This window comes from Strix uralensis, chromosome 2 (genome assembly GCF_047716275.1).
Source record: "Strix uralensis isolate ZFMK-TIS-50842 chromosome 2, bStrUra1, whole genome shotgun sequence".
Classification (NCBI taxonomy): Eukaryota; Metazoa; Chordata; class Aves; order Strigiformes; family Strigidae; genus Strix; species Strix uralensis.
Genome location: NC_133973.1, coordinates 19,510,868 through 19,536,791, shown reverse-complemented (window position 1 = coordinate 19,536,791; position 25,924 = coordinate 19,510,868). Strand labels below are relative to the sequence as shown.

The 25,924-nt window shown below is 45.5% G+C and overlaps 1 protein-coding gene across 3 annotated transcripts in view; it reads right to left on the bottom strand.

The window, feature by feature from the left end:
* Window positions 1-9,397: 9,397 nt before the first annotated feature.
* The window catches only part of PTGFRN (prostaglandin F2 receptor inhibitor), a 70,361-nt gene continuing 53,834 nt past the window's right edge, over window positions 9,398-25,924 (bottom strand). For all 3 annotated transcript variants that reach the window (XM_074857426.1, XM_074857430.1, XM_074857436.1), the window contains 3 exons: window positions 21,412-21,519; window positions 14,267-14,572; window positions 9,398-12,999 (listed from right to left, as the gene is read on the bottom strand). In XM_074857426.1, coding sequence (XP_074713527.1) covers window positions 12,833-12,999; window positions 14,267-14,572; window positions 21,412-21,519 — 581 coding nt within the window. In that variant the 3' untranslated portion in view covers window positions 9,398-12,832. The remainder of the gene's footprint in view (window positions 13,000-14,266; window positions 14,573-21,411; window positions 21,520-25,924) is intronic.

Below are 25,924 nucleotides of genomic sequence, written 5' to 3'. Positions count from 1 at the left end.
AGCACAGAGGGTCCCTGCCCGTACCTACAAGGAGCAGACGACTTACCTCCTCCGAGCCAGGTGGTGCATGTGCCCATGCACCTCACATGGAGAGCTGAAGTGGGCACCGGGGCCACTGGGATTAACTACTATTGACCTCTAGCCCTTGGCACAGCCTTGGCTACCACCAGCACCTGAGCAGCAGGGCCACCTCTCAGTACACCCCTGCAGGGTACCACCATCTCCTGGTCCAGAACACAAGGCTGGAGGTCAGGTTGCCCACAGCACTGGCTTTGGCTTTCACGCAGGTGATGACCATCTTTAACTGCATGCCTCCATGCCCATTCTCCTTCCTCCTGCCTCCCTTTGCAGGCACCCATTTTGGATACCGCTCAGCCACTTTGGGCCAAAGCTTTCCAGAAAAATGCTACCAATAATGCAGCATGGAAAATTTTACCAAGTCCAGTGCAGACAGGGTGAAGTTAGACTCTACCTAAAAGAGCACAGCAGCAATCAGCAACATCCATGGTGACTTGCAAACCTCCCAGACAAGTGCTGACCAGACACTCCCCTTGCACATTGCAAGGAGCCTGGGGAGGGATGGGGATAAGGGATGATCACTCCCACAGCAGGGTAGAAATGCTACAGAGAAAGCCGTTGAGGATGAAGAAGGCAACCCCATGGTCAGCGGTGTTTTTTAGGTGGAACAGACTGCTGAGATGCAAAAGCAATTAGGCAAACAGAGGAAAGGCTGCAGCCCAGATCCCCTGTCTGGCTATATGGCCCCCATGAGCCCCCTCACCCCATTTGTGTGCCTGGGGTTAGCGCAGCTGTTGTTTCCTCTGCCTGCAGCCATCACATTCGTTGTTGGCTTCCACCCATCACAGCAGAGGGCACAGCCTAGCCCACCTTCTGAAAAGTAGCAAGGAACCCCACCTTCCAAAGGAAACCAGACCTCAAACCGCATCTTGGCAAATCCATCTTTGCACAGGAAGGGTTTTCAGCCACTGCCAAGGTTGCTTGCTCTGGGAGGAAAAAAAAAAAAAAACCACAACAAAAAAACAGCTCTTAAAAGGGAGGGTTTCCCCCATGAGCTTTTGGCATTGCTATGCAACATCCCAAATGAAAGCAAACTGTGCTGGAAGGAGCATGAGCTCTGGGGCCTCTGCTCAGACCCATGGCTCTACCATCTCTTCACCCCCATCTGAGCCAACCCTCAGCAATGACCTGCCCTCTGCATCTCTGCTCACAGACAAGCACCCTGGGGCTCCCCGAGCATTGAAGCACAGGTGGCAGAGGAGCTAGACACTAATTTGAGGCAGCAAGGTCCCAGCAGAGAGGCTAAAGGGGAAAAAGACAACACAACACTCTCCTCCCAGCCCCTCCTCACCCTTGAGCTTGCACGATCTGCCCTGGAGCAGCATGGATGGGAGCCCTGCTGCCCAAAGGCTTTTTGGAGGGGAAAGGCACATGGTGCCTGCTTGGCTTTAAACCCATGGGTGCCTTGCAAAGGGCAGCCTCAGAGAGCAATCTGTATTTCAGGCTGCTCTTGCAACTGAACAGGGAGGGAGAATACAACCCAGGGATGCAGGCTTATAAGCAAGCTCTCCAAAAATGCCTCCTCTGCCTTTGCTTCACAGATCTCAGGAGGCATGTCCCCCACCCAGAAATGCCATTGCCACATATCCACAGTGACCGGGGAGGGGCAGAAGGACAGGGAGGGAGGATGCAGGAAAGAGTGTAGCATTAGCCAGGATAATCTGGCAGTCTTGGGGGATGCGCCAGAAGCCTACAGATAATCAGGGGAGCTGGCGCAACAGACTTTGAAGTCTGCTGTCAGGTTTTCTCAGCCCAGCTCAGACATCAAAGGCAGCTGGTTACTTCCCCCAATTACAGAGTGGGAGCCAGCCAGCTGCCTGGCTTCCCCAAGGCCGGCCGGCTCAGCCACGATTCCCTGGGCATGCTCTCGTGGGCAGAAACCTCCTGATGAGCACAAATGCCCACATCCTCCAGCTCCCGCCAGAGCTAGGCTCGCTTTGCTGGGAGCTCACCTTGCAGCTATGTGGGCTTTCACACTGGGCTGTGGGAGCAGAGCAAGATCTCAGTGGATAAAGATCTCCCCACTGACATGCTGACAAACCAAACCACCCGCCAGTCCCGGAAAATCAGACAGCCATGAAAATGGGGAAGCCTAGCAAAGGTAAAGAAAATAGTGAAGAAAAAGGCAAAGAAAATTTCTCATGGCAGTGGGAAGGACTGCTTCTGTTACTCAAATTCTGCATGTCCTGGGCCCTCGCGGGACATGACTCCAATACACAGCAAGAACAGGGTCTTCATGAGCAAAACCTACAGTGGCACAGAAAGGCCGTTTTGGTGAACTGTTGTTTGCTCATGTTTGCACCATCATTTCTACTGCAAAAAGTCAAGCAAGAACAGAACTGGCCAGTGTACCAAAGGACCAAAGTCCTTCAGGGAAGTGGGATGGGTTAATCCTGCTTCACCACCACAGCAGTGAGAAAACACACTTGTTCTGAATCTGCTCTGCCAGTGAGACATAAGTGGAGCTTGAACCATGTGCCTCATATCTTATCCTAATAAAAACTGCTCTTTAGTCCCCACCACAACCCCTAACTTTTTTTAAATCTTCTAACCACACAAAAGGGCTGAAAAGCCTCATTCCTCTATAGCCATAGCTCCACCAGTCTTTGTAGGTTGGGCCAATAGTGCATTTCTGACATAAATCTACCGGACATCTCACCATTGGTGCAGGCAACAGAAAGCTCAGGGGGCCAACATGCCACTGGGGACCAGGAGGGATGCTGCACCAAGGGAGCCAATTCATCTCCTCCCTGCCAGCTCCTCACAGCACCCCAGGAAGGAGCCAGCAGTGTGGCACCTTGGCAAAGCGGCATTGCCTAGCAGCCGCCCTTTCCTGCGCCGCATCGGCCCACGCTCCTCTGGCTGCGGGGCTTGGCTCCCAGGTGGCACAGCCTACTCCCCATAAATCCCCGTGATCCCCCACCACAGCATATGCAGGGCTTGATGATGTCACCATGCAGTCTGCAAGTGCAGCCCCCCTGCCCAGCTCGGCCCCTGCGTGGCACCAGGAGCCGCTACACGCCACCACCGGACCTCTCTGTGCTGACATTCGAAGCAGCATCAGCATCTTTTAAGCAAGCAGCATCACAAAAGACTGTCTGAAGCAGAGAAGCAGAGGGCTGCACCTGGTTCCCGATGGAGACAGCGAGGGCAGAGGCCGGGGAAGAGAGGGAGGGAGGTTGAGAGAGGGAAAGAGGGAGAGCAATCACAGCAGGCTGTTGTTCAGTAGGAGCTTCTGTTGGAGAATACAGAACAGTACTACATGTTGGGAGAGAAGCTAGGTTTTAATATTAAGCTGCTTATTTAGGTCTCTAAGTTATGGAGATGCTGCACTTCAAAACTAATTAGATTGACAGAGCTTGGATTCGATTACAGGATTTCCAGAAGCAAGAGGGTTTAAAAAAAAATAAAATTAAATAGCTGCCCTGGAAATGTTAGCAAGGGAATTAAACAGCCATTGCTGCAGCCAACTGTTAAATACATCTAAGCTGGGAAAAAATGACAACTCCGGCTGCCAAAACCCACTGCACCAGTGGATGCAGTAGGGAGGTGCTCTCCTAACAGGCCTGAGTGGAAGATGCATAAAATGTGTGTTTCCCAGCCCTAGAGGTAAACAGAGGGTCTCCAAGGCCCTTCAGGAAGCACCTGCCTCCTTCCAATGGCAGTGTGTGAACATGAAAGCACATGGATTTTTCCCTGCCCTGAACCCGCTGCAGTGAGTGGAGCATCCGGGAGCTGTAGGCAGAAACTGCAGGGCTGGGGCTGAAAAGGGAGAGGCTGCAGGTCCCACAGGGCAGCACAAGGGCTACCTGGGGAAACCCCACCACTTACATAGACAGAAAGTCCCATCCTTACCAGCCAGGCCACTAAAGCGCTGTCTGCACCAGAGGAGTGTGGCCAGCCCAGCACTACGAGCAACACGGAAGTAATACATAGCTATGTTCCTGAAGTGATAAAGCAAGGTAGCAATGGCTGAACTACACTTACAGCTCACCTAACATCAAAGCCTTTGCTTACCTACCTGAAACAACTCCCTCCTCCCCACTCCTCTGAGATCACGGGAAAGGCACCAGTTTCACAAGGTCGAATAGCAGAGCCAGAGCAGCGCTTTTCAAGATCCCAGAACTGCCAGCTTCAGTTCCTCTTAAAGCTCCTAAAGCATCCTTCATCTATGCATATGAAGCTTCTCTCCAAGCACACATACACAGGCGTCCAAAGAAACTGAACCTGAGGCCTGAAGGGTTGCCAGGGAGACCTTGATTCAAAATGTAGTATTAACATGCTATTTAGTGGTCTGGATGTGTTTAGCTACCAGACAGCTGTACCTGACCATGCAGCAGATGCTCTGTTCCTACATGTCACCTTTTCACCCTCCTTGGGTTTGGGTAGAGCCATCCCATGTTGCCCTCATTGCCACACAAGCATCCCAAGAGCAGAACAGCAGAACACAGCATACGCAATACTGGTGCTGTTGCTGCTGGTATTCTCCATTCACACTAAAGGAGGATGTCTTTGCTATAGAAAAGCTAAATTATATTTATGCTAAGCCAAACAAATTTCCTTCAAACAAAAGGCAGGAGCTGCAGTGAACTCCAGGGAAAGCCTGCAGGGTACACAGCTTTGATTAAATGGAGATGTCAGGAAGAGTTGCAACTGTGCACGCTAGATCTCATGCTTCTTTGTGCTCGGATTGTCAGTCTCAGTGTGAAAGCAACTCCTCCTTCAGTGTTGCTACTGAAGGGCTTGATAAAGTATGCGCCCAGTACTGCAACACAGCAGCAGTTATCTTACTTTTGCCTGACACCTTCTACCTAAGAGAGCCTGCAGCACCTCCCCTGCTACTCCCAGAGACTTGGAGAACATGTCTCACCACCGATACGTGGTCTCAGTCAAGTTGGGAAGAGGTGTGACTCAGATGACGTGCTGCTGCCACCACTGACACAAGGTAAGGGAGGGTTTAAACACAGCAATGCCATGCCCAAGGGTCTTGAGAGCCATCTTGTTAACACTGTATAAAATCAGGTTGAGGAAGGGGAATTTAATGAATAGCAACTTACAAAAGACCTTTCTGGATGAATACAGGGGACTGTGGGGAGACAGAATGAAGAGAGAAAGAAAAAGATAGATAATGGCACCAGGCAAGGACACCTCAGCACACATCTGAAAGGCTACAGGAAAAGGTCCTTTTGAAGCTGATGGCTTAACACCTTATTTCTAAAGAAAATACATACTTCTTCCAGGATGGGCACTCAGAGCTGAAGGGGCTCTCCCTGAAACATCAGACAGACATTTCTGAGCTAGAGGAAGAGACTATGCTTGTCAGCCCAGAGTGATGAAGTGGTAGGGGAAGGGAGTGGGCAGTGACAGAAAAGAGCTGGTAAAGTCTGTTCCTCTGGAAGAAGGCCAAACACCCAATAAAGCAGAAAGACATATCCTTTTCATTGCTGGAAGACTCACCTTGTGGCAATGATTTTGCTTTAAGTACTTCAAGAAGTCTGGTCCCTCATTATTGGTACAGCTAACAGAAGAGACACCTTCAGAGGGACTGGACACTGTGGATAACACACCATGGACCTCAGTATGAGACTTGGTTGACTCCAGTAGTCACACGGCAGAAAAGCTGCATGGCTGACGACTAGGAGCCTGCACAAGGATAAAAACCACAATTAGAGTGGATTGGATCCATCCGGATAACTGTCATCCAAGAACTATTCTTATGCAAAGGCAGAGGTGTTGTACAAGTAACAAAATCGAAATTAAAATCAATCCTGAAACTGTTTTCGAAAACACGTAAGTTATGCGAGAATGGTTGCTGCAGAGATCTTGAGGACCCATCATCTGTCTCTTGGTTGAATAATGACTACAGCTATCTGCTGTGGCTTCCTCCCTCCCTAGCCCATCACTAGAGGGAGCTGCCATTACCTCATTCTCCCAGCCCCCACCTGCCTGGCCAATACTTTTATACATTTATCTTTCCTAATTCTCATGTCTTAGATGAGCTGCACTTTCCTTTACAGCTAATGGTGAGAAATGGGTACCCTCAGGTTCTTATTCTAAAATGCATGTCTCAGGTAGGTCAGATAAATTGCATTCTTTAGATATCTGTTTCTCAAATCCAGGGTGGCTAGCTTGGGTGTTAAAGATGAATCCCATCATTGTTATCTTGAGAAATTACTTTGCTTCATACTAGGTACCATGTTCAGCACCATGGTTGATTGTCTGGAACTCACAGACACTGAGCAGCATTTGTGTTACGATAGCAAGCAGCCGCTCGGGAGAAAGAAGGCCAAAAACATCTCATTTAGAAAGAAAATCTGTCCTGTCTGCTTTGGCAAAGGGAATCTGAATGTCTCTTTGGAGTCACCTCCTCATCAGAAAAGCTTAGTTTCCTTGCATATTGTCTGGAATCCTCATGAGGAAAGAGACTACAAAACATTTGTGTGCGTGGTGTGAGCCTTGCCGATGAACTGCAGCGGGCTCTGGGCTGGAGTTCTGCAGCTTGAGCTCTCAGCAGATGATTCAAGGATACACCACAACGGACTCCTGCTCTCCTCCACAGAGATGAGCACAGAAGAGCATAGTCCTTCAGAGATGTAGAGAGACAAAGGCGAGAAGAGACTCCTGAAGGGAAGAGCAGGAAATGAAAGAGGGGAGGAAGAGGGAACAAAACATGGAAGAATTGAGCAAACAAGGTTGGGGCCAGGAAGAAAGAGGGTGTACCTGAGCACGAGGAGGTTAGTACTATTGTACTTGCATTCAGAACTTGCATTTGGCTGTAGCCACATACAGCCTTCATATATATAGGCAGATGCTAAGCAGCATGGATATTTTCCCTGTTTACCATAGCCCTAGCATCCCAGCTGCTGCACACCATGCCCAAGGGCCTCTGAAGAGCTAAAGTCAGCACAGAGGCAACAAGAGCCACAAAAGCAACATCAGTGCTGTCCTCTCAGACATCTCTGGGTTCTCAGATGCCCGGTAACTGGTACGTTCATATTGCTAACTCTGCTGGAAGAGCTCTGGAAGCATCCTCTCTTCTCTCCAGTCCCATCCTTAAAGATACTAAGTTCCCAAAAGTTTCTTAGAGATTCCTTACCATCTGTTGAATATGCCAAATCATTGGCAGGATCATACGAACAAGGAATCAGAGGGCATGAGCCAGGTTAAATTGCCAACAAGAAACAGAACTTCATGTCCATCTGTCTGCAGCTTCATTATTCCCTTCTGAAGCCAGCAGAGGTGCACTCAGACTAAGTCTGTGGTCTAGTCTAAGGCCCAGTACATGCTGGAGTTTATAAAATCCCACATGAACGAAGTATGATATAATACTAACTTGCTTTCACAAAGTCTGCTTTGGAAAGTCCTGCCTTTCTACCCCCTTGGCAGAGATGGAAGCAGACATGCACTTACACTTCTGGCACTTTGTGGAATGCAACTCGGCTGCCAGGGAGAGCAGAACAGCTTGTCTTTGTGGCAGCTCTTCTGAGGGACCTGGAAATCCACAGAACCTGACTTCCTCAATAACCCAGGCATTCCCCTGGAGCTCTCAATATCAATCATCTGCTAGGTACAGCCTAATGTTGTTTTCCTCAGTAACAGAAGGACATCCCTGGCAAAGCGCTGTCCAATAGAAAGCTACGTCCTGTATTTAAGGTGTATTTACTTTGCACAAGAATGAGCAGTGGCTTTTTCTTCAGTTAGCACATCACACAGCTTCTGTGGGTTACTAAAGGCTCTTTCTTGCAACGCCATTTGTCCTGATACCTGCTGTGCAGACCTCAACCCCCTGTAATCATAGAAATGTAGAAAGTCCCACTGAAAAGGCAAAAGCTGTACATTTTCTTGGAAGATTTGCATGACTGTGCTTCACCTTCAGATGACAAAGTGGAGGCAGGTCTTCTCATTCTGCCTACTTGACGCCAGTCAGCTTCAGCCCAGAAGAGGTTTTAGGACTGGCCCTGACCTGAGCAGGGCAGTCAGACAGAGCCATTGAAGCACAACTAGGCTCTGTCGTAGAACAAGCACAGCCAAGCACATTACCTGAGCTTGGTGCTATAGAAGCAACTAAACTCCCAGGCTCTGGCACAAAAGTGCTTTTTCAGACTGCCTCTATGACAGTAGGCAGCTAGATACCTCTGTAGGTAGGTAGCTGAGCTGAACCCATGGCAGATACAAGGTGATGCTGGAGACTTGGTAACTCCCATCATTCACTGCAACACTCAGGCAGTTACTTGCAAGTATCCCCCCGCATCTCCAGACTTTAAATTTCGGCTTGCTTTTTTATAATAAAATCCTAGCACACTTACAAGAACAGTATTAAGAACCAGGTCATCCCAGGGAATGGAGGAAGCAAGAGGATTTCATAAAGCTAATCCAAATTTACCAATAAGCTGTAACCTGCACAGCTAGACTAACAACAGCTGTCCCACAGGCATGTCACTCGTTACTCATGGACATGTATGTGTTAAATATCTACAGCTGCCAAAGGCTCTGCTGAGGGATCAGAGACCATTTATGACATTTCTTTATCTCAGCTGATGGTGCCTGTCACCCCTTAAGAACTTACAGCTTAGTGCCACCTCTCAGCTTCCTGTAAGCACCCTCTACAGAGGACATCTTTCCATGCCAGCTGTGACAACACCATCTGGAAAGAAGCCAAAGGTACACACTTGGCTGTCAACCGGCCTGTACTGCAGCCATCTCGGACAGAGCATGCACCACTTTGAACACAAACCCACCTTGCCAAAGCCTGTCTTGGCCTCACAAAACCACTTCTGCCTCAAGCAAGTTCTTGTTGGAAAGCAAGTCACCTCCTTGCTGTACTATCATGGTGTCCTGACATGGTTGCTGGGGGGAAGAAAATCCATTTGACAAGGTAAACCAGAAGTTTACTTCCAACACTACTGATTTTCCTCCTGGTACCTTCAAAATGAGAAGCCTCAGGAAGGGTTCAAGGAAGACTCAACATCTAATGCCCAGGTTTTACAGCAAGTATTAAACACACACTCCTAACTGTGACTCCTGGCCCTAGGTAATCAAAAGGAAACTCCCCCCCAAAAAAGGCTAACTTACAGCAGGAGTGAAGCAGGATAGACTCAAAAACCAATTACATTCCCCAATTCATCACATAAATGCAAGCAAATATTTAAAACTTAGTGCAAAATAGGGCTCATGCTTATTTTACAGAGTAAACAGTGCTGGAAACAGGACTGTAAGGTTTATATTTGATACCCTTGCCTCAACAATAGTGTCTGCATACGTGCAAGGTACAAGGAAAGAACTGCCCATAGCTCAAATATCCAGACCCACAGCACAGACATTAATCAAAAAGGCTCGCTCTTTATTTTAAACATAAAAAGAAACATTTTACACAGCATTGTTAGAACTATTCAGTACCTGCATTCCAGAACTGTGCCAAACACTTTATTTTATAACTTTGAAATTAAAACAGAAGAAAGAAAATATCTTGCCCTTCTGCTGTATGATGTTCAAGATTGTCCTGGATCAAAATTCCAAGTGCCTGGAGGAATTTACCAGCTTAACCAGGAGATGTGGCAATTCGAACAGAGGAAGATCAACGTGAGCCCTTAGGATACTTTGACAATACCACAGGTTGCAGCAGGGAGGATATGGATGCTTGCACTGCATCTCAGGCAGCTTACTCTTCTGATACTCTGCAGGTTTAATACACAACCAGATGCACACACACCTCCACTCACACAAACCCTGGTTCACACAGGAAATAATAATAATAAAAAACATGAAAAGTGACCTAGATTTTTTTTCATTAGAGATAAGATTCCCACTCTATTTTTAAAAAAGGGGATAATACAAAATTGGCACAAGTAGAAGGAAACCTGGCAGGGGGTAAGTCTAGCCCCTCAGCTTCTAGCCTTCCAACTACAGCAAATACAGGGTGGAGGGGGATGCAGCATTGCCTTCCAAGGGGCTGGCAGCACTACGAGCTAGCAGCAAACTTGCTTCACTCGGAATGACAAAGATGGATTGTTACAGGCCATGAAGGAAGGTCAGCATTAGCTAAGGACATGGGGACCTTTCACTAGAGGAGCAGGGAGCCCTGACCAAAATAACCCTGAGTTTTTTCCAGCAGGGAGAAAGTGTGCTATGTTGTGTGCTTGGGAAGAGCTGGCGGTTCCCTGCTCATTCATTCCCTAATTATTGCATTACAGTCATGATCCTCTCTAAAACTTAACCAAGAGCACATAAACAAGGAGTCAGTCTGCAAAGACGGAAAGTGACTGATGCTGTGCTTCAAACTTCACCACCACTACCACCCCCCCTCCCAACATGTCCCAATGCCACAGGCCTTCCATGAAGAAAGCGGATGTTAATGCAGGAAAGAAGCTGCTAGATCAGCGTGGGAAGGACAGCCAGCATCCCAAATATCAGAATGGTGTTTCATAACATCCCAGCAAAAAGCAAGATTTCACTACAGTAGACAGACAGGAAAGGAAGAAAAATTCTTGCTGTCAAAGTAATATCTAAGTGAATCCTTTCCTCAGCTCCCTTCCTTTGGAAAGCATCACTACAGATTTCTGGACTTCCACAGCAGAAGCTAAAGACTGCTTCTGCCCCGTTCCTCAGCAGAGGCAGCTACACCTGCCTGCAACATAGGCCTTTTCAGAGCTCCTCCAGAAAGTAAAACATCATGCCACAAAGAAAAGTTGCTATGAATGTTCAGGCCAAAGTCTTCCAGAGATCTACAGGTTTTGGAATACTACATGAAAAGTCTTAAGAGAGTCAAATAACAAGTTGCAAGCCCCAACTCTGCACGTCAAGCCCATTTGGAAGATGTCGCATATTCAGCTTCCAAAAAATCACTGGGCACCTCTATGCATACATGTGTATACATATGTGACCGCATGCATGTTTGCATGCAGGAAGCAGAACAGCCTTCTAGAAAAAGCCCTCACATCAGCCTCAGACAAAGGTCATAATGCAAGACAGGAAAAAAACCATGAAGGAAACTTACCACAAAAAACCCCAATTTTGGAACAGGTACAGCACTGAGTGTAAGGTACCACAAACACTAATGCAAAGTGAAGTCTTCATAGCACAGGTACTAGACCTGCCGCTCCCCTGGAATGTGCAGTGGGATGAGCTATTAGTGAAGCAGGTCACCTAGTACATAACTGATGTCTAGACTGGCAACAGCACACCACAGCCACTACCTTCCATGGATGCTCTCCTTTAGCATCTTTTATCTTGGAAAAAAAAAAAATCCTGAAAAGGATTGAGCCCTGGCCTCAACTCTACATTTCTCACCCTCCTTGATGCGAACCCAAACCCTGGCTATGACATCAGATTGTGGTACAGTTCTACTTCCTTGCTTGTTTATACACAGTATCTTTATTCTGACTTTTATTGCTTAAAACACCAGCTGTGCTGGGAAGACAGAACTGCCTGGAAAAGGTGCTGCTCCCACTCAGGAGCCAGGTCAGTGTATGTGGAAGACCAAAGCAGGACTTCTATACTATAGCACCTAGGAATTGGTCTCAAACCCATGGGGAAATCCCTGCTGAGGGCCCATGCACAAGACCAGGACCATCGGAACCTGAAGGATTCTTGCTGCCCTCCTGGGCTTGCTCCTATTCCTACCCTGAGGTCCACTTCAGCTACTGCAGATCTCAGACTCTGCTCACAGGTTCAAGGGCTACCACTGAGTGACTGGCAGAAGCAGCATTGGAGTCTGGTCTGTGCATTTGGTAACACATTGTTTACAAGACTTCTCTAAACATGATCAGTTGACCAACTGCATACAAAGATCCATGTCATTTTTTTTTTTTTTTTCGTAAGTCACATCATCACCAGTGGGGCAAGGTCTCCCATCTCTCTGCTGAGGCCAGCAGAAGGCTGGGCCTTGTCCCTAGACACCACATGTCCCCTTGTCACAAGCAGAACAGCGTGTCAGGCACAATGTGAACCGCTGTAGTGGGGAGAACAGAAGGTGGAAGGGTAGGGGAGAAGGTGGCCATAAGCAGACACCCAACAAATGCTTGTCTGAGGAATGACTCTTCAGGGTTGCCAAGTTAGCCCCTATTCACCACAGCTAAGAGCTGAAAATAAAAAAGTGTCTCAAAGACCTCCAGGCAAGCTATGTTTTAGGGTTAATGGCAAACCCTTTGAAAGCCAGGGAAGAGAAGGCATGCTGACAACCATAAACCAATTCTTTGCTGGAACAGCCTTATGAGGCACCAGCAGAGGAACCTTCTCCAGGCTTCAACCCAACACAGAGGAGTCTGCGAGATACCAAGGCAGACAGAGAAAGGGAACAGGACATGGTGTGATGCGAGTAGAGGGGAAAAGTACATTGGTTAATACAATGAAAGTCTAACACTTCTACCAGCCCCCTTCCCACCCATCGCCCTGCCCATCATTCTTTCATACGGGGACATCTTTTCAAAACCAAGAGGGGGAAAAAAAAACACCAAACAAACAAAAAAGCCTTAGTGAATTTTGTCACAGGGCCCTGCTGAAAGAAGGCTCAACAGTTTGTACATTAGGAGGACGTGATCCCTATGCAGAAAGTGCTGCTGGAAAAGGAGAACTCCAAGTTGCTAAATATGGCCTGAACGCTCTCAGGACATGACATGTAACAAGGAGAAGCTTGAGGTCCAGGCTGAAATCACAGAGGAAATGCACTGTCTTGTCTGGGCCTGTGAGTGAGTGTCTCAACACAGTCCAAGAGCCCTGTGAGTCTCTCCCGAAATGCAAGTGTGTCCTGCTCCCACGCTCAGTCCATCTCCATCGACATTAGCCGGCGACGCTCTCGTCTCGTTTCCTGCACTTCTTTCTTGCAGCACCAACGGGAGCTGCAGTAGCCAATGAGGCAGGATAAGAGTCCAATGACAGTGGCCAGACCGATGCCAATCAACAGGGGATACTTGAAAGCATTCAGAACTGAAAGAGGAAGGCAAAGTCATTAGATATCACTGAGAAATTCAGAGATCCCCTTTATTTGTTCTTGCTTAAAAAAGGAGAAAATCCCACATTATTCAGTCATGGGCAGATTAATTATTTCAGAAGCAAATTACACTAATTTTCCTTCTTGATTTCTGTCTTTTAAGGTTTGGAAAATTGGTCTCTTACTGGACTCCCTTACCTCTTCACCCTAATTCTTCCTCTACCATTTCAAAGCCTCAGGGAGGCTGGAAGCACCAGAGGAGCCTCAGAGTGAGATACCAAAGTAGAGCTAGTTCCAAGAGGTATCCCATTATCTGTTCCTCCAAACAAAAGCTTTGGGAAGTTTCCCCATGAGAGGCAGACTGTGGCTCCACTCTTTGTAATACGTTCCCAAATGGCAAGGAGTTGACTCCTTTATGCTTTGCATAAGAACTACTAGTACAGTATATTCAGTGCCACTCAGCAATCCTGTCTAATCAACCTCCAAAGTTGGTACCTAAACAAGAAATTTGATTTGTAAGCACCTACTGCTCAGTTAAAAGGCAGGGTCAAGAACTGTAAGAAGTTTGGAAAGTACAGTTATAGTTATCTGCACAGCAGGGAGAACAAAAACTTCTGATTCGTTTCAAGTGCATGGAACTTCCCCAATATGACCCTTCCTGGAAGTATTGAGAAGAAAGCAACTAGTTCAAAACCCCTCCTTCACTAATTTTCCTCCTTAGCTAAGTGCTCAATGCAGCATCTAGCACACAACTTGCTTCTCATGAAGTCTAGAAACACTTACAACTCAGGTTGAAAAGCAGACAAGGCATTAAGTGCAGGGAGCAGCCCATCTTGTGGTTACAAGAGGGAGGAAGGAGTCAGAGTTCAGACTTTCTGTTCTCAGCTTTGATATTAACCACAACACAACTCTACTTCAGCATGCCCCATCTGCAAACCAAGACCTCCTCCTGCAGGCAGCAGAAGGGTTAACACTTGGAGAGAATACTAGGCCTTGATTGAAAGATGCCTCAGCTATGCAAAACATCACCAAGAGATGATCAGGAAAGAAAACACTCCAGTTTTATGACAATGATGTGTTCAGGTCTACCTAGTCTACAGAATCTGGAATCAGAAGTTGCAAACAATAGAAAAGGATAACAAAATCTAATGAGATTATCACAGGCACCTTAAAAATAGTCATGGACAATATTTGTCACACAAAGACATAACAAGGTGTTAAAAAAATTTAAAAAATTGTGTAACACATGTTGCAGTCTCTTACCATCCATTTTCACAGACAGAAAGATGGGTTTGGCTTTGATGTCAGGTTCCCGCTGCCATACACCGGTGGCAGATCGCACCCATGGGGTCACTACGCAGTAGTGGTTCCCAAAGTCATGGTCCTCACAGCCATGCACACGAAGCCGAAATTCCAGTGGACTGATTCTCTCCAGGCTGAGATCACTGCTCCCATTTCTCCTGCTCTGCATCACAATCCCTCTCCGGTCCAGCGAGGCCAGCAAGATGGGCTCTCTGTCCAATGCAAAGGAGCGCACAGCAAACCAGGAGACATCAAAGGACATATCATCTGCATTTGTGGACAAAGAAGAATTTAGACATGCTGGTGAGCTCTGGAAAGTATTCATAGTGCCACTTCTCAGCATAAGGTTAATAAGCAAGCAGCATAGTCAACCCTGGTCTGACAGTGGAAGAAAAAAAGAAAGGAATGAAAAAAAAATTAAAAGAGTGCCTTGAACATGTCCCTTCTAGGAGGATTTAAACAGTGAACTGCAATGAAATGCACTGGCAGGAAGAATGTAACTGCACAGAAAGGGTAACTTGCTACAGGGATGACAAAGAAGAGATTTCTTGCTTTCCTGCCTGCTATCCTAAAATTTATATTTAATCTCTGATCTAAGTTTTCACCAAGCAGTACTAGTGTCATAAGAAGTTCTTTAACTGTGCTGAACCTACAGTGAAAAGACAGTGAAAGTGCTAGGTATTTGATAGCAGAGAGTGATTTGCAATCACTATCTTCATGCAGGGCCTACACAACCACGAAGTCAGAAGGCTCTTTCCTGAAGGCCCCCTTCCTTACATTTAGTCTGCCTAAATAAATACAGAGGTTCTACATAGAGCACAAAAAATTATCTACACAAGCACAAAGCATTCAGGAGCAAAGCCTGACCACAATGCTTTTATACATTTTTTCCAGAGATGTGGGTTACTGTCACACATCATCAGGCATCATGCCTTGTACAAGTTTTACCACCCAAGGAGATTGTCTGTAAAACACATTTGCAACACCTTCCACATTTAACATAGCTGACAGGTAGTCTGCATTCATAAGCACATCTAGCTTTCTACATTTATGCAAGATCCTACTGATCCCATTAGCAGATCTCAGTCTTAACCCTATTAGACTGATGCAGCTGAGTATCTACTTTAAAAATCACCGCTATTCTTTGCTAACGTGAGCCCAGCAACACCTGTCATCTGAAACCTGGCATGACCTAGAGCATAGACAGGAAAGTCTGCTCACTTGTTTCATCAACAGGTCTTCCTTCCTGGCACATTAGCAAACTGATGGGCCCACACTGGAAACAGAGGTTGCTATTTCTGTCCTGAGTTTTGAGTACTGGTAGGATGTGTGCACAGGGCTTAACCTTTTCACACTTAAAGCAGTCCCAGTGATTTTGGCCATGTATCAAACCTCCATTTGCTAGTATTGGGATCTCTGAAAAACACAGTATTAGCATCCTGAAATTTAAAACTGAGCTTTCATCTAATTGAGTCTGCTCTTCTCTAAGCTTTCACATTTGATCTCCAGGCTAATAGAAAAATTAAAGCCCTAAACCTGCTGCTGTACTCAAGGTATTTACAGATATAAGCAAAGACAATTTTTAAGCCTCCATCAGGCAAGCTAACACTTTGGGAAAGTAGGGAATCTTAAACCAATAAAAGTAAAGGGACATCCTCAGCTCTGTTACTTGAAGTACAGCATCAGCTGGTCAGGTAGAACATTCCCCCCTTACTGCAGACAAAACCCTACCCGTTATTTGGGGTATAATTATCTCCCTCATAACGTGCACTGGTTTTACACACATCTTCAAAAATGAAGCAAAAAGATGAGAAAGCAGATGTTACTACCAGAGATGCTGGCTGACCAAACTGTTTTGGGACACCACCCAGTTTCCTGCCCCGCCTGCCATGGCCAGGGGCTCCGGGTGACAGCACAGAACCTCAAGAGAGCACCTGGCTTGTCTGGCAGCCCTACAGCAGCAGTAGGTCTCCAAGCCCTCCATGGGGGCCAGCATAGGTCATACGGACCAGCAGCCCTTGCAACAATCGCTCTTGCTTATCGTACTACAAATACTACTATTAGTTACTTGGCATAGCAGTCAGACCGCTTCCCTTGAAAGCAAAGGTAATAAAAATTACCATAAGCACGTGTTCAGTTAACAGGACCTAACTTTGTCCTCCGCTTTCTGTACTCATCCAACTGACTGTGGGAAACAGGGCCTCTACTAGAGAGAGCTCCGTTTCTATAAACTGCTCTTCGTCTCTGCTGCCTGTTTATGCCAAACATGGCAACAGCACCAGTCCACAGGCAGTCACGTTGGGAACGACTGATTCCTTCTGAAGATTAGCAAGACTGCCATTAGCTTTTGTGTTTCCAGGTACCGTAGGAGCATATGGACACCTTCCATTGCTCTTGCTAAAAAAGGTTTAAACAATAAATTTAGATATTAAAAAGAAAAATCATCGAGCCTTCAGATTCCTGGGCAACTTGCAACCTTTGAAGAATTCCTTCTTTTCAGTCTAATTTGAGGATCCTTTCCCTCCACATACAAAGATGAGTGCCGGCACTTGCTGTCATTTTGAAATAGCTGAATCTATCTTCTGTAATTACAACATGGGACAACAGTATTATGCCAACATATTTTATTAGTCAGTATACACAGTGTGCAATTAGTGACTCACTACAGACAGTCAGAGGGAGGATTTGGCTCTGAGTATTCTTTGTCACTATCCTCCTTGAAATAGCTTAATACAGCAAAGTCATCCGATTCATTTCTATCTCTCTCTGGTTTTCATGCAATAAAAACACAGGAAAATTTAGCAAAACCAAGACATAAATCAGGTGCTCTCTAAAGACCAGTGATGAACATGCCTAGCAGCTCCCAAGGGCTAATAAATACAGTTTTACTGACATAAAACAGGTCACGCACTAGGCTTCCCAAAAGCATCCATACCATTCCACGCATACCTCACATCAACACTGACAAGTCACTCTCACAATTTTTGTCCCCAGTCTACAAAAAGCAAACCCAACCACAAGAACCACACTCACACCTAACACTACAAAGGTTTCTTTCACTGGTTCCTTCTGTGCTCCACAATGTAAGTAGTGTGGGACACCTGGACAAGGTGCCCCACATTACAGGAAAACATAACATCCCAGTGCCAAGATCAGAAGGCCATCAAGGACCTCAGTACCCCCAGGTCACGTATCTCCGCCACTTTCATAAAGGAACACAAAGCACTAGGAGCTGGACACTTCCGAGCTCTGTGAGCAGAGTAATAGTGGTGTTATGTTTTCTCCCCTCCTCAGCTAGTGAGGATCATCAACATGTAAAGCACATCTTTATGCACATTTCAATTTGACACACAGGACTAAGCTGTCTGGGTCTTAGCTGCTTCCCTGGCCAATCACTCCTCAAAACAGGGAATCCTATTTCTAGACCAGCTCTTAGGAACCATACACTTCCACTGCTTAGAATGGAGCGCTCTCAGCATCTTGTTACAGTGCTGAATCACAATTTTGAGACCCTTTTTGTTTACTACATTTAAATGAGGTTGAATAGGGCTTCCTAGAGAGCTGAGCAAACCACTTCAAGCTATACAAGAGGTAAACAAGCTGGTTTTGTTAAATTCTCCAGAGTGCCCACTGGGTCTGTCTGGAGCAGATAAAAACCCATCTCCTTTCAGGCACAGTAAGTAATACTTTTAAATCCCTAAGCACATAGCCCAAGAAGGGGTGATCTGGGAAGTCTAGAGAGATCATTTGCGAAAATGTGTATTCAACAGAAATATCAGAAGCAGCTTTTATATCTTCAGGGCACAGAAGAACTACTATTCCCCGGATACACACATACTCCCCTCGTATCAATTCAAAACACCAACCACAGCTGCCAAGCCAAAGGAGCACTTCTTTAGATGGAGCAGTTGCTGCCATGTACTGAGCTTAGTAATACACACTCCATTTCAGCAGGGTCTCAAAGAAGCAGAGGAAATTAAAGCACGCAGCAGTCACGCCAAAATCTTTTACACCCTTTTGAAGATTTCCCACAGGGTGGGTACACAAACACACTCACGCAGAGTATTGTGAATCACCCCTGCCAAAGGTCCAACCCCTAAGTAACACTTTTAGAAACAAATGGATCGATCTAACTGTAACAAAGAAGGGCACTGACAAAGATCATTGGTCATTTAACTCTTCCTCAGCTCCCTGGAAGTACCCTTATTTTTCTGATTGTGCATACAAAGAGGGAGAAGAGGTGGCACCTGACACCTCAACTTATTACAGGAAGCATACATACTAATCCACACGCACACTTGCGAAGTTGAGTGCCTATGTGTACGAGAGCAGAGCTGGCTGGCATACCAACTGTGTTCAAAGTGTTTTCGATGCGCATTTAACAAGACATCCTATGAAACTCCGTGATCCTTCTTTGTTCATAAGAGGGCCCAAAACACAGCCCTGAAGGAGGTCTGACAACACAAGAGTAGATGGCCTTTGAAAGCCATCATGCCCCTCAGAAGAGAGTCAAATGCAACTGCTCTGCTCTCCTTTTTCATCACATTCCCAAGTAGAAAGACTATGTCTATACTGCTGTTATCTGTTTTCTTCTAGGAGATGCTGGCAACTCTTGCTCTGTTTATCTGATCACCTGGTGTAGGCTTTCCCCAACAACGTGCCTCATTTCCACACTGGGATGAGACAGCCCTGTTATTTTCACAGTCTGGCTAATGTTTGGCACTCAATCTAAAAAGCAAGTGCTCCACTCCAGTTGTGAATTAAATTGTGATACTGACTCAGCACACAGACAGATCAGAGATTGAGTATAGCAGAAGAAGGTTACTACTGAGGAACTACATCCATTTGTTATCACATGAGCCCTTAAGGCCCTTCACCTAACCTGCTCCGTTATCCCAGTGCTCTAGTCCCCTCCATCTCTCAAGGCCAAGAAGGCAGGCTGACAAGGGAAGTCCGCACACCCTACAGCTACTGCACAGATTCCAGCTGTTCCCTGCACTCTTCTCCTGGTCTCATCCAGAGAACCAGCAAGGTCTAGAGAAGGGTCGGCTTCTCAGGCCCGTATGGGGTTTCTCCACACAGCATGGCTGGTTAGGCCCCAAATCCTGCTCATTCAGCAACTGGAGGCTCAGAGCATGGACTGAAAGGTTCCCTCAAAACCTGCCACAATGCCACACTTTACTCCATTCCAGGCGCATCTGTTGCCTGCGCCTCATCTGGCCCATTTCAGACTCAAAAAAAACCCCCAAACAAATCAACCCAAAACAAACAAACGAAAAAACCAACAAACAACCCACAGAGGCAGAGATCTGCCATGTTCAAGATGACATTACCCAGCTATGGAACAGCTTACAGTGCTGACATTTAAAATTCTGCACTGGCTGCTCATGACTGCTAGGAACAGCATCATTTTCAACTCCAGGCATCATTTATCAATTCAACAGACATCCATGAACCTTTATGAAGTTGCCCAGTTAAAACTTAATTGTGCTGATGAGAAGCTCCTCAAAGAGGACATCTTTTTACTTCGATCCCTTTGATTATCCTTCTCTTGTCGGTGCTCCTCCCAGACTCAAGCTACTAAACACACACACAAAAAAAAAATAAATCACAAACCCAACTGCAGGGGAGTACTGACAGGAAAGCTCCACTGTTACTAAGTGGCTTCTTTTCCAGTTTTAAGTGAGTCAGGGATGCTGAGGCCTCTTTCACAAGGCAACCCCAAGCTTCTTTTAGCTGTCAAACACCAGCAGAAGCAGCAGCTGCTCCCTGCCAGCAATTATTGCTTTGCAAAGGAAGCCAGCTGCTTTGGGTACTTCCTCGCAACAATACCTGTAAGAGCTTGGGCACACCTCAACTTAAAATAGGCTTCCTGCTGAGCAGAAATTGCAGGCCAGACTGAGGTATACGCACAGGCATACACTGCTTCTTACTGTGTCCCATATCCCAGGCTATGAATCTTTTGACAGCAATAAAGTTTACTCAGCTTTTCCTCCCTACCAAGCATTTCAATAATGCAATCTACAGACTTCTATCATTTTTTCACAGGCAACACACAACTGTAATCTAGCAAATTGCTTCCCTGTTACGCTCAGATTTAATGTAGAATAGTCATCTTGGAATTTCAAAGTGATGGGCCTTTACTAAGCTTGGTATTTCATCTCATCATTACTACATTATAAGTAATATTTTCTGCACAGCACCTCTTTGTAGTGGCTTACGCGTAGATTTTTAAGTTTTGCATGAATCATGGCATCTTTATATTTAGGTTATACATTCATATATTTATATTTACATACATATTTATAGATTTATTTAAAATACATTTTTATATTCATATATATATAGAATTACTTTAAAAAAAACTCACTCCAAACCCAAATTTTGGGTATAATAACCAGAATTATTCTCACAACATTTTGATGAAAAGCAGCTCAGGCAATGCTTAGCAAGCAGCTAGGTTTTGAGCAATTCTCTGAACTTTTCAGTTCTTTATAAAAATTTGCTTTTAAAGTGTCCACTATCCTTTTCACAGCAATTAGGTACTGTGCTTCTTTCTTCTTCCACACAAAAAAGGAAGCTCACCTCTGAAGGCATCAGCAACAAACATTCACTTTTGGCATTTAGCTGTAGTAGTCAATTATTGTGATTTTTAGATTTACATGAAGCCTTAAATTCACTCTGAAGTGTGAAGCAGACTGGCCAGGTGACTAAGATTTGTTCACAGATGACCATTTTCTCTGAACAGGTTTTGCCAAGGGACCTCCTTTCCAATTAAAGGAAACAGGAATAGTTTTCATGGCCCATCTCGTAGTTGTAGGCTGAGACTGCCAGCAGTGGGGTCAGTTGGTACAGACAGCACAGGGGGGGTTTAGCAGTAAGAACACTTTTTTTCCCTCCCCTCAGAATGTGAAACTAAAAACCTTGTTCTAAATTGAGCTGTGTAAAGCAAACACACTCTCCTGTATTTATCTAGTTCTCTAGGATTTTCAATGCTGGTTCTCAATTCTCCAGCCTCACTCAAAGGACACAGGGTTGAAACTGCTGGTATTATTCTGCCTGGTGAAGGCAAATGAGTTACAAGTAAAATAATTTTGCCAAATTACCTGGCTCAAGTGCCATTCCTTCCATTGTGACGATACACAGCAAATCTGCCAGTTCACCCTGGTAAATCGTCGGGCTGTCAGAATGCACCGAGACATTAAACACAGGACCTGGAAAAGAGTAACCACAGTTATTCTGACAGGCTTTTCCTTCAGCGTCCAAAACCTTTCCTGCATGTTTTCAAAGTATTTTCTGCTAGTTTGTAGAGACAGACCTCTCATGCAGGGATAAGCAATCATGTAAGTTTTCTCAAAATAGTTATTTTTAGCCATTAATTCCTGAACTAAGACAAAGTGCCCAAACTGCCAGACCTGTCACCCAACAGAGGCTGCTGCCCAAGATTGCCTCATACTGCCCTGCGCAAAAGGAATGGGTCTTCCACTAGTGACTCCGCCAAGAGCACAAGAGTTCAGGTCTTCAGGCTAATCCAGCGGGGATCGTTTTGGCTGAGGCTGTCAGTAGGAATTCAAGTTAGAGCAAACCAGTATTTTAACAATACAAATGGTTCTGCTACGGTACTGAAGTGGACGATACAAGAAGTACATCTCATAACACTTTTCTGTGGGTTTTCCTTCAGGCTCTGCCACAGATAGTTTCTTCTGTAGAAGATGTCTCAAAGCCCAAGGGTACAGTAACTCCTTCAGCTGCAAAGTGGTGATGATATTGATGAAAACCATTAGGCTGTTATGACATGCTCAGACACCATGACAACGTGTGGCTTTTGACTTCTGAGGTACATAAGTTAAAAAACAAAACTTCCCCAAATTTTGACAACAACTACATCTCTGGTGCAAAATTAACAAAACCACAACCACTCAGATGTGCCAACATTGCTAGTACTCTATATTTCACAGGGCAGAAACTGAAGAATGTGTCAAAATACCCTTAGTGATTTCTGTACTAAACAAGGCGAAGGAGATGAGTAGGAGGAAAGCTGATGCTAACGGTGGCATCTAGGATGGTGTTGGGGGAAGGGGCCAGGAAACCCAAGAAGGAATTTGGGATTAAGTAGTAACCCTTTTTACCCTCCCTGGACTCCATTAACTGCTATCATTACCTGGCTCAGCTACCTCTGGGACAGCAGCAGCAGTAACAAGCATAGAAAGGTGGTTTGGGAGGAAAGAAAAGCTGGCCATCCTCCACTCTCACATGCTACTGTTTTAGTACAGGAACTGTAAATTTCAAATCCACTGAAGATCAGTGGCAAACAATGCTTTTGATGGAGAACATTTAAGGAAATCATCCAAGACAACCCACTTGTCCCTTGCCCTCCCATCAGATTTCTGTCAAAAGCTATGCTAATAACTGACCACACTACACACACTTATCACATCACTTTCAAACTGAGGTTCTGGAAAGAAACTTGGATGTGCTGTGAAGCTAGAGATGTCATTTCTGGTGAAACTATTCTAGACTACAAGGGCCTGGCTTGTTTTGGTCAGCAGAGATTACACAGCACACCAAGAAGTGAATTCCAATTACAATGCAATAATTACTTCTGTGGCTTCCAAAATTCCCCTCAGAATTTCCATGGGGCACAATGTGCTGCTCTTTGTTATATCATAAATTTCTTACAGTTCTCTTCTGTGCCTCAGAAGCAGTTGTACTTTGTACACAGGGGCAGTATGGAGACATCTAATCTCAAGAGTTTTGTACCCATTTTGACACTAGAAGTCCTCTCTGTTAAAAATTAAGATTGCAAGGTGCCCCACCAAGCAAGGATAGAAGGGCGATAGAGATGCAATAGAGGTTACATGTGGACTATCAGCTGAGAGTCCTACATGCTTATGCTAGAACATATTTAAGGAAATAAGAGACCCAGAACACTTTGAAGTTCAGCTGTTCTGGTAGTGACTTCACAAGCAGACTGCAGCCTTAACTTCATGTCAGCATGATGGGATCTTTTTCTGGGGAAATGGAGAGAGATTAATCTGATTGCTTTCTCAGCCTCTATCCAAACTCTTTCTATGTGAATTCAATTTGTTTCCTGACATTCACACACACACACCCCCACCCATATTCCCCTTGCAACATATTTGATTATTCATCTTCAGATAAAACGAGACCTTTTCCTTTATTTTCTTTGCAGTTGTGCAGACAGAAGTTCAAGGTCCTAGGGGACTAAAGGCAGTGCGGCCCAGTGCACTCCAGCCAACTGTAACCAGAGAAGTCTCAAGCAGTGAACTGTCACAGCAACAGAAACAAAGACTGTCAAAATCTGCCAGGAACATCCCTGCCTTCCCAGCACATACCCTCTGCTGCACTGATCAAAGGCAAGAGAGCACCATAATAATCCTGGTACTGTCTATAACTTGGGGTCTATCCTAAATCCCAGCAGCAAGTGAGGTGACATCATGTGAGGAATATGAAACATGATCTCCTCCAACAAACAGGCTCTGTCCTGGCTAGATGCTGGCAGGGATTGAGCAAGGGAGATGAACTGCATGATCCCAACTTTGTCAGGCTAAGGATGGGCTGCCTTACTCCAGCCCTGGCAGGGTAAACAAGGAAAGACAGAGGGTACATATAGACAGGACTTTCCAGGCCTTATTTCTAGGCTAAAAGTCCAAGCATCTACTTCATTCAACACACACTGGCTTCAAACCCCAGCATGTCAACAAACCACTAATACAGAGTGCAGTCTGAGCACTCCTGGCCATTGAATGTCACAAAAGTAAAAGCTAAGCTTGTTTGGCCACTCAGCCAGGAAAGGCCATGTATCATGGTAATGCAGCACTCCCTATGTACTCTTCAGTTCTGGGTCACCAAGCGCATCTCTACCCTGCCTCCCACATGAGGAGTCAAAGCTTCCTGGGCAGTAAGAAGGCTGCTAGGCAGAAGCTGCTTTCTCATTTCACAATCATACTTTCCCTTGGTAAGCCACAAACGGTTATTTCTCTTTGGTTATTTCCCTACTAGGGTACTATATCTGCAAATTACCATCTGTACCTCCAGGGAGAAATCACTGTCCTGTGTTAGAAGAACTGGATTTCAACAAAGAGTAGAGAGATGTGTCCGGGGTTGTGCTCTTCCCTCTCCAGCTGAAGAGGGAAAACAATTATTTTTTGTTTTTTTTAGACCTAAGCAAGCTTTATTACAGCGAAAGCTTCTTAGTACAGTCTTGAAAACCGTGTGGTTGCAACTTCTCAGGAGGAACATCTTTCTTCTTTGGAAGTATCTCAGGCCTTCTGCCCAAACATCTCAAGCCCTGGGCCTTGGGATGCCCACAGGCATGAAAGGACAGAATAAAGCATCTTCATAGTTGTTTGTCCCCTCCCACTAAAAAGCATGAAAAGGCAGGAGGCTCTTTTCAACAAAACCCATTAGCCCTGAACTGGACCAAAAGGACCATTTAATCCCCTACCCTTCACCATAACATACACTTGAGTCAGACTTGTAGTCACTACACAGCTTGGGAAAGATTCACAGAAGCTGACAATATGGCTCTAATCCCTCATTAAAAGTCATCTGCATGCCACCCTTCTCTGTTGAAGGGTGCTGGTCTTGGTTTTGTTCAGTTTTATTGTAAAAAAAACAACTGACCAGTGCTTGTAACCTTATTATAACTTGTCTGATTTATGTCCCCAGCTTAAACAATTTACTCTGTCTTCAGCTGAACCTATCTGGCAACAGAATAAGAGAAGCAGGAATGAATTGTATGCCTAATTCAAACAAAAGCAGCAGCAAAGCAGTTTGTTAGTTGGTTACAAGCAAAACCATCAACCTTACCTAACTGGACATCTGCTCTACTGCAGGCTCAAGAAAAGCACCTGGGCAAAAAACAGCACCAGAGCAAACATGGGATGTTTCCAGACACATTTTCAAGGCTCCTGAGGACCGCCCAAGAGTTCACAAATGTGCCACAAAAGTCTTCTGCAAGGTGGGGGAAAAAAAAACGCAACAGGATCCACATTACCATCACACCGCCGTATTCAAGGGGCCCTGGATCTAGACTCCACCAAGCAGAGCGTGGCACACAAAACCCAAGTGCTTTTCTTAAGTTTTTACCCTCCAAGACAAAATACCCCTCAATCCCAAGCTTACAGATGCAGGTATGTGGTAACAGGCAACTCCCAGTAGACACTGATGACACCGACTATCAGGGTCTCGCCACACTCAAGCACTTGCAGTGTCACAGGAAGGGTTGAGGAGGTGATGTGAACTCTCCTTCGATGAGATCTGAGTTCATGCTACATTAACACTGAGAAAAATAGAACTCTACAGATAACACATGATGTGGCTTTGCTCACCTTGCCACCTATATTTAACAGTTTGAAATACTGTTATTGGCATGTACTGGTCACTTGGGAGAATAAACAAACCAGAATTTAGTTTCAGTTGCAGGGTTGACAGACCAAGCATGCCCTGTAAAGATCAAGAACAAAGCAAAGTTAACTGTAGGAAAGCTGGTCACGACTTTGAAAGCTGAGAAATAATTGGATTTTAATAAATTCAGGTTTGAAGATAAATGTCATACCCTCAGCTAATTCGGAAACTAAAGAGCACAGATTCACA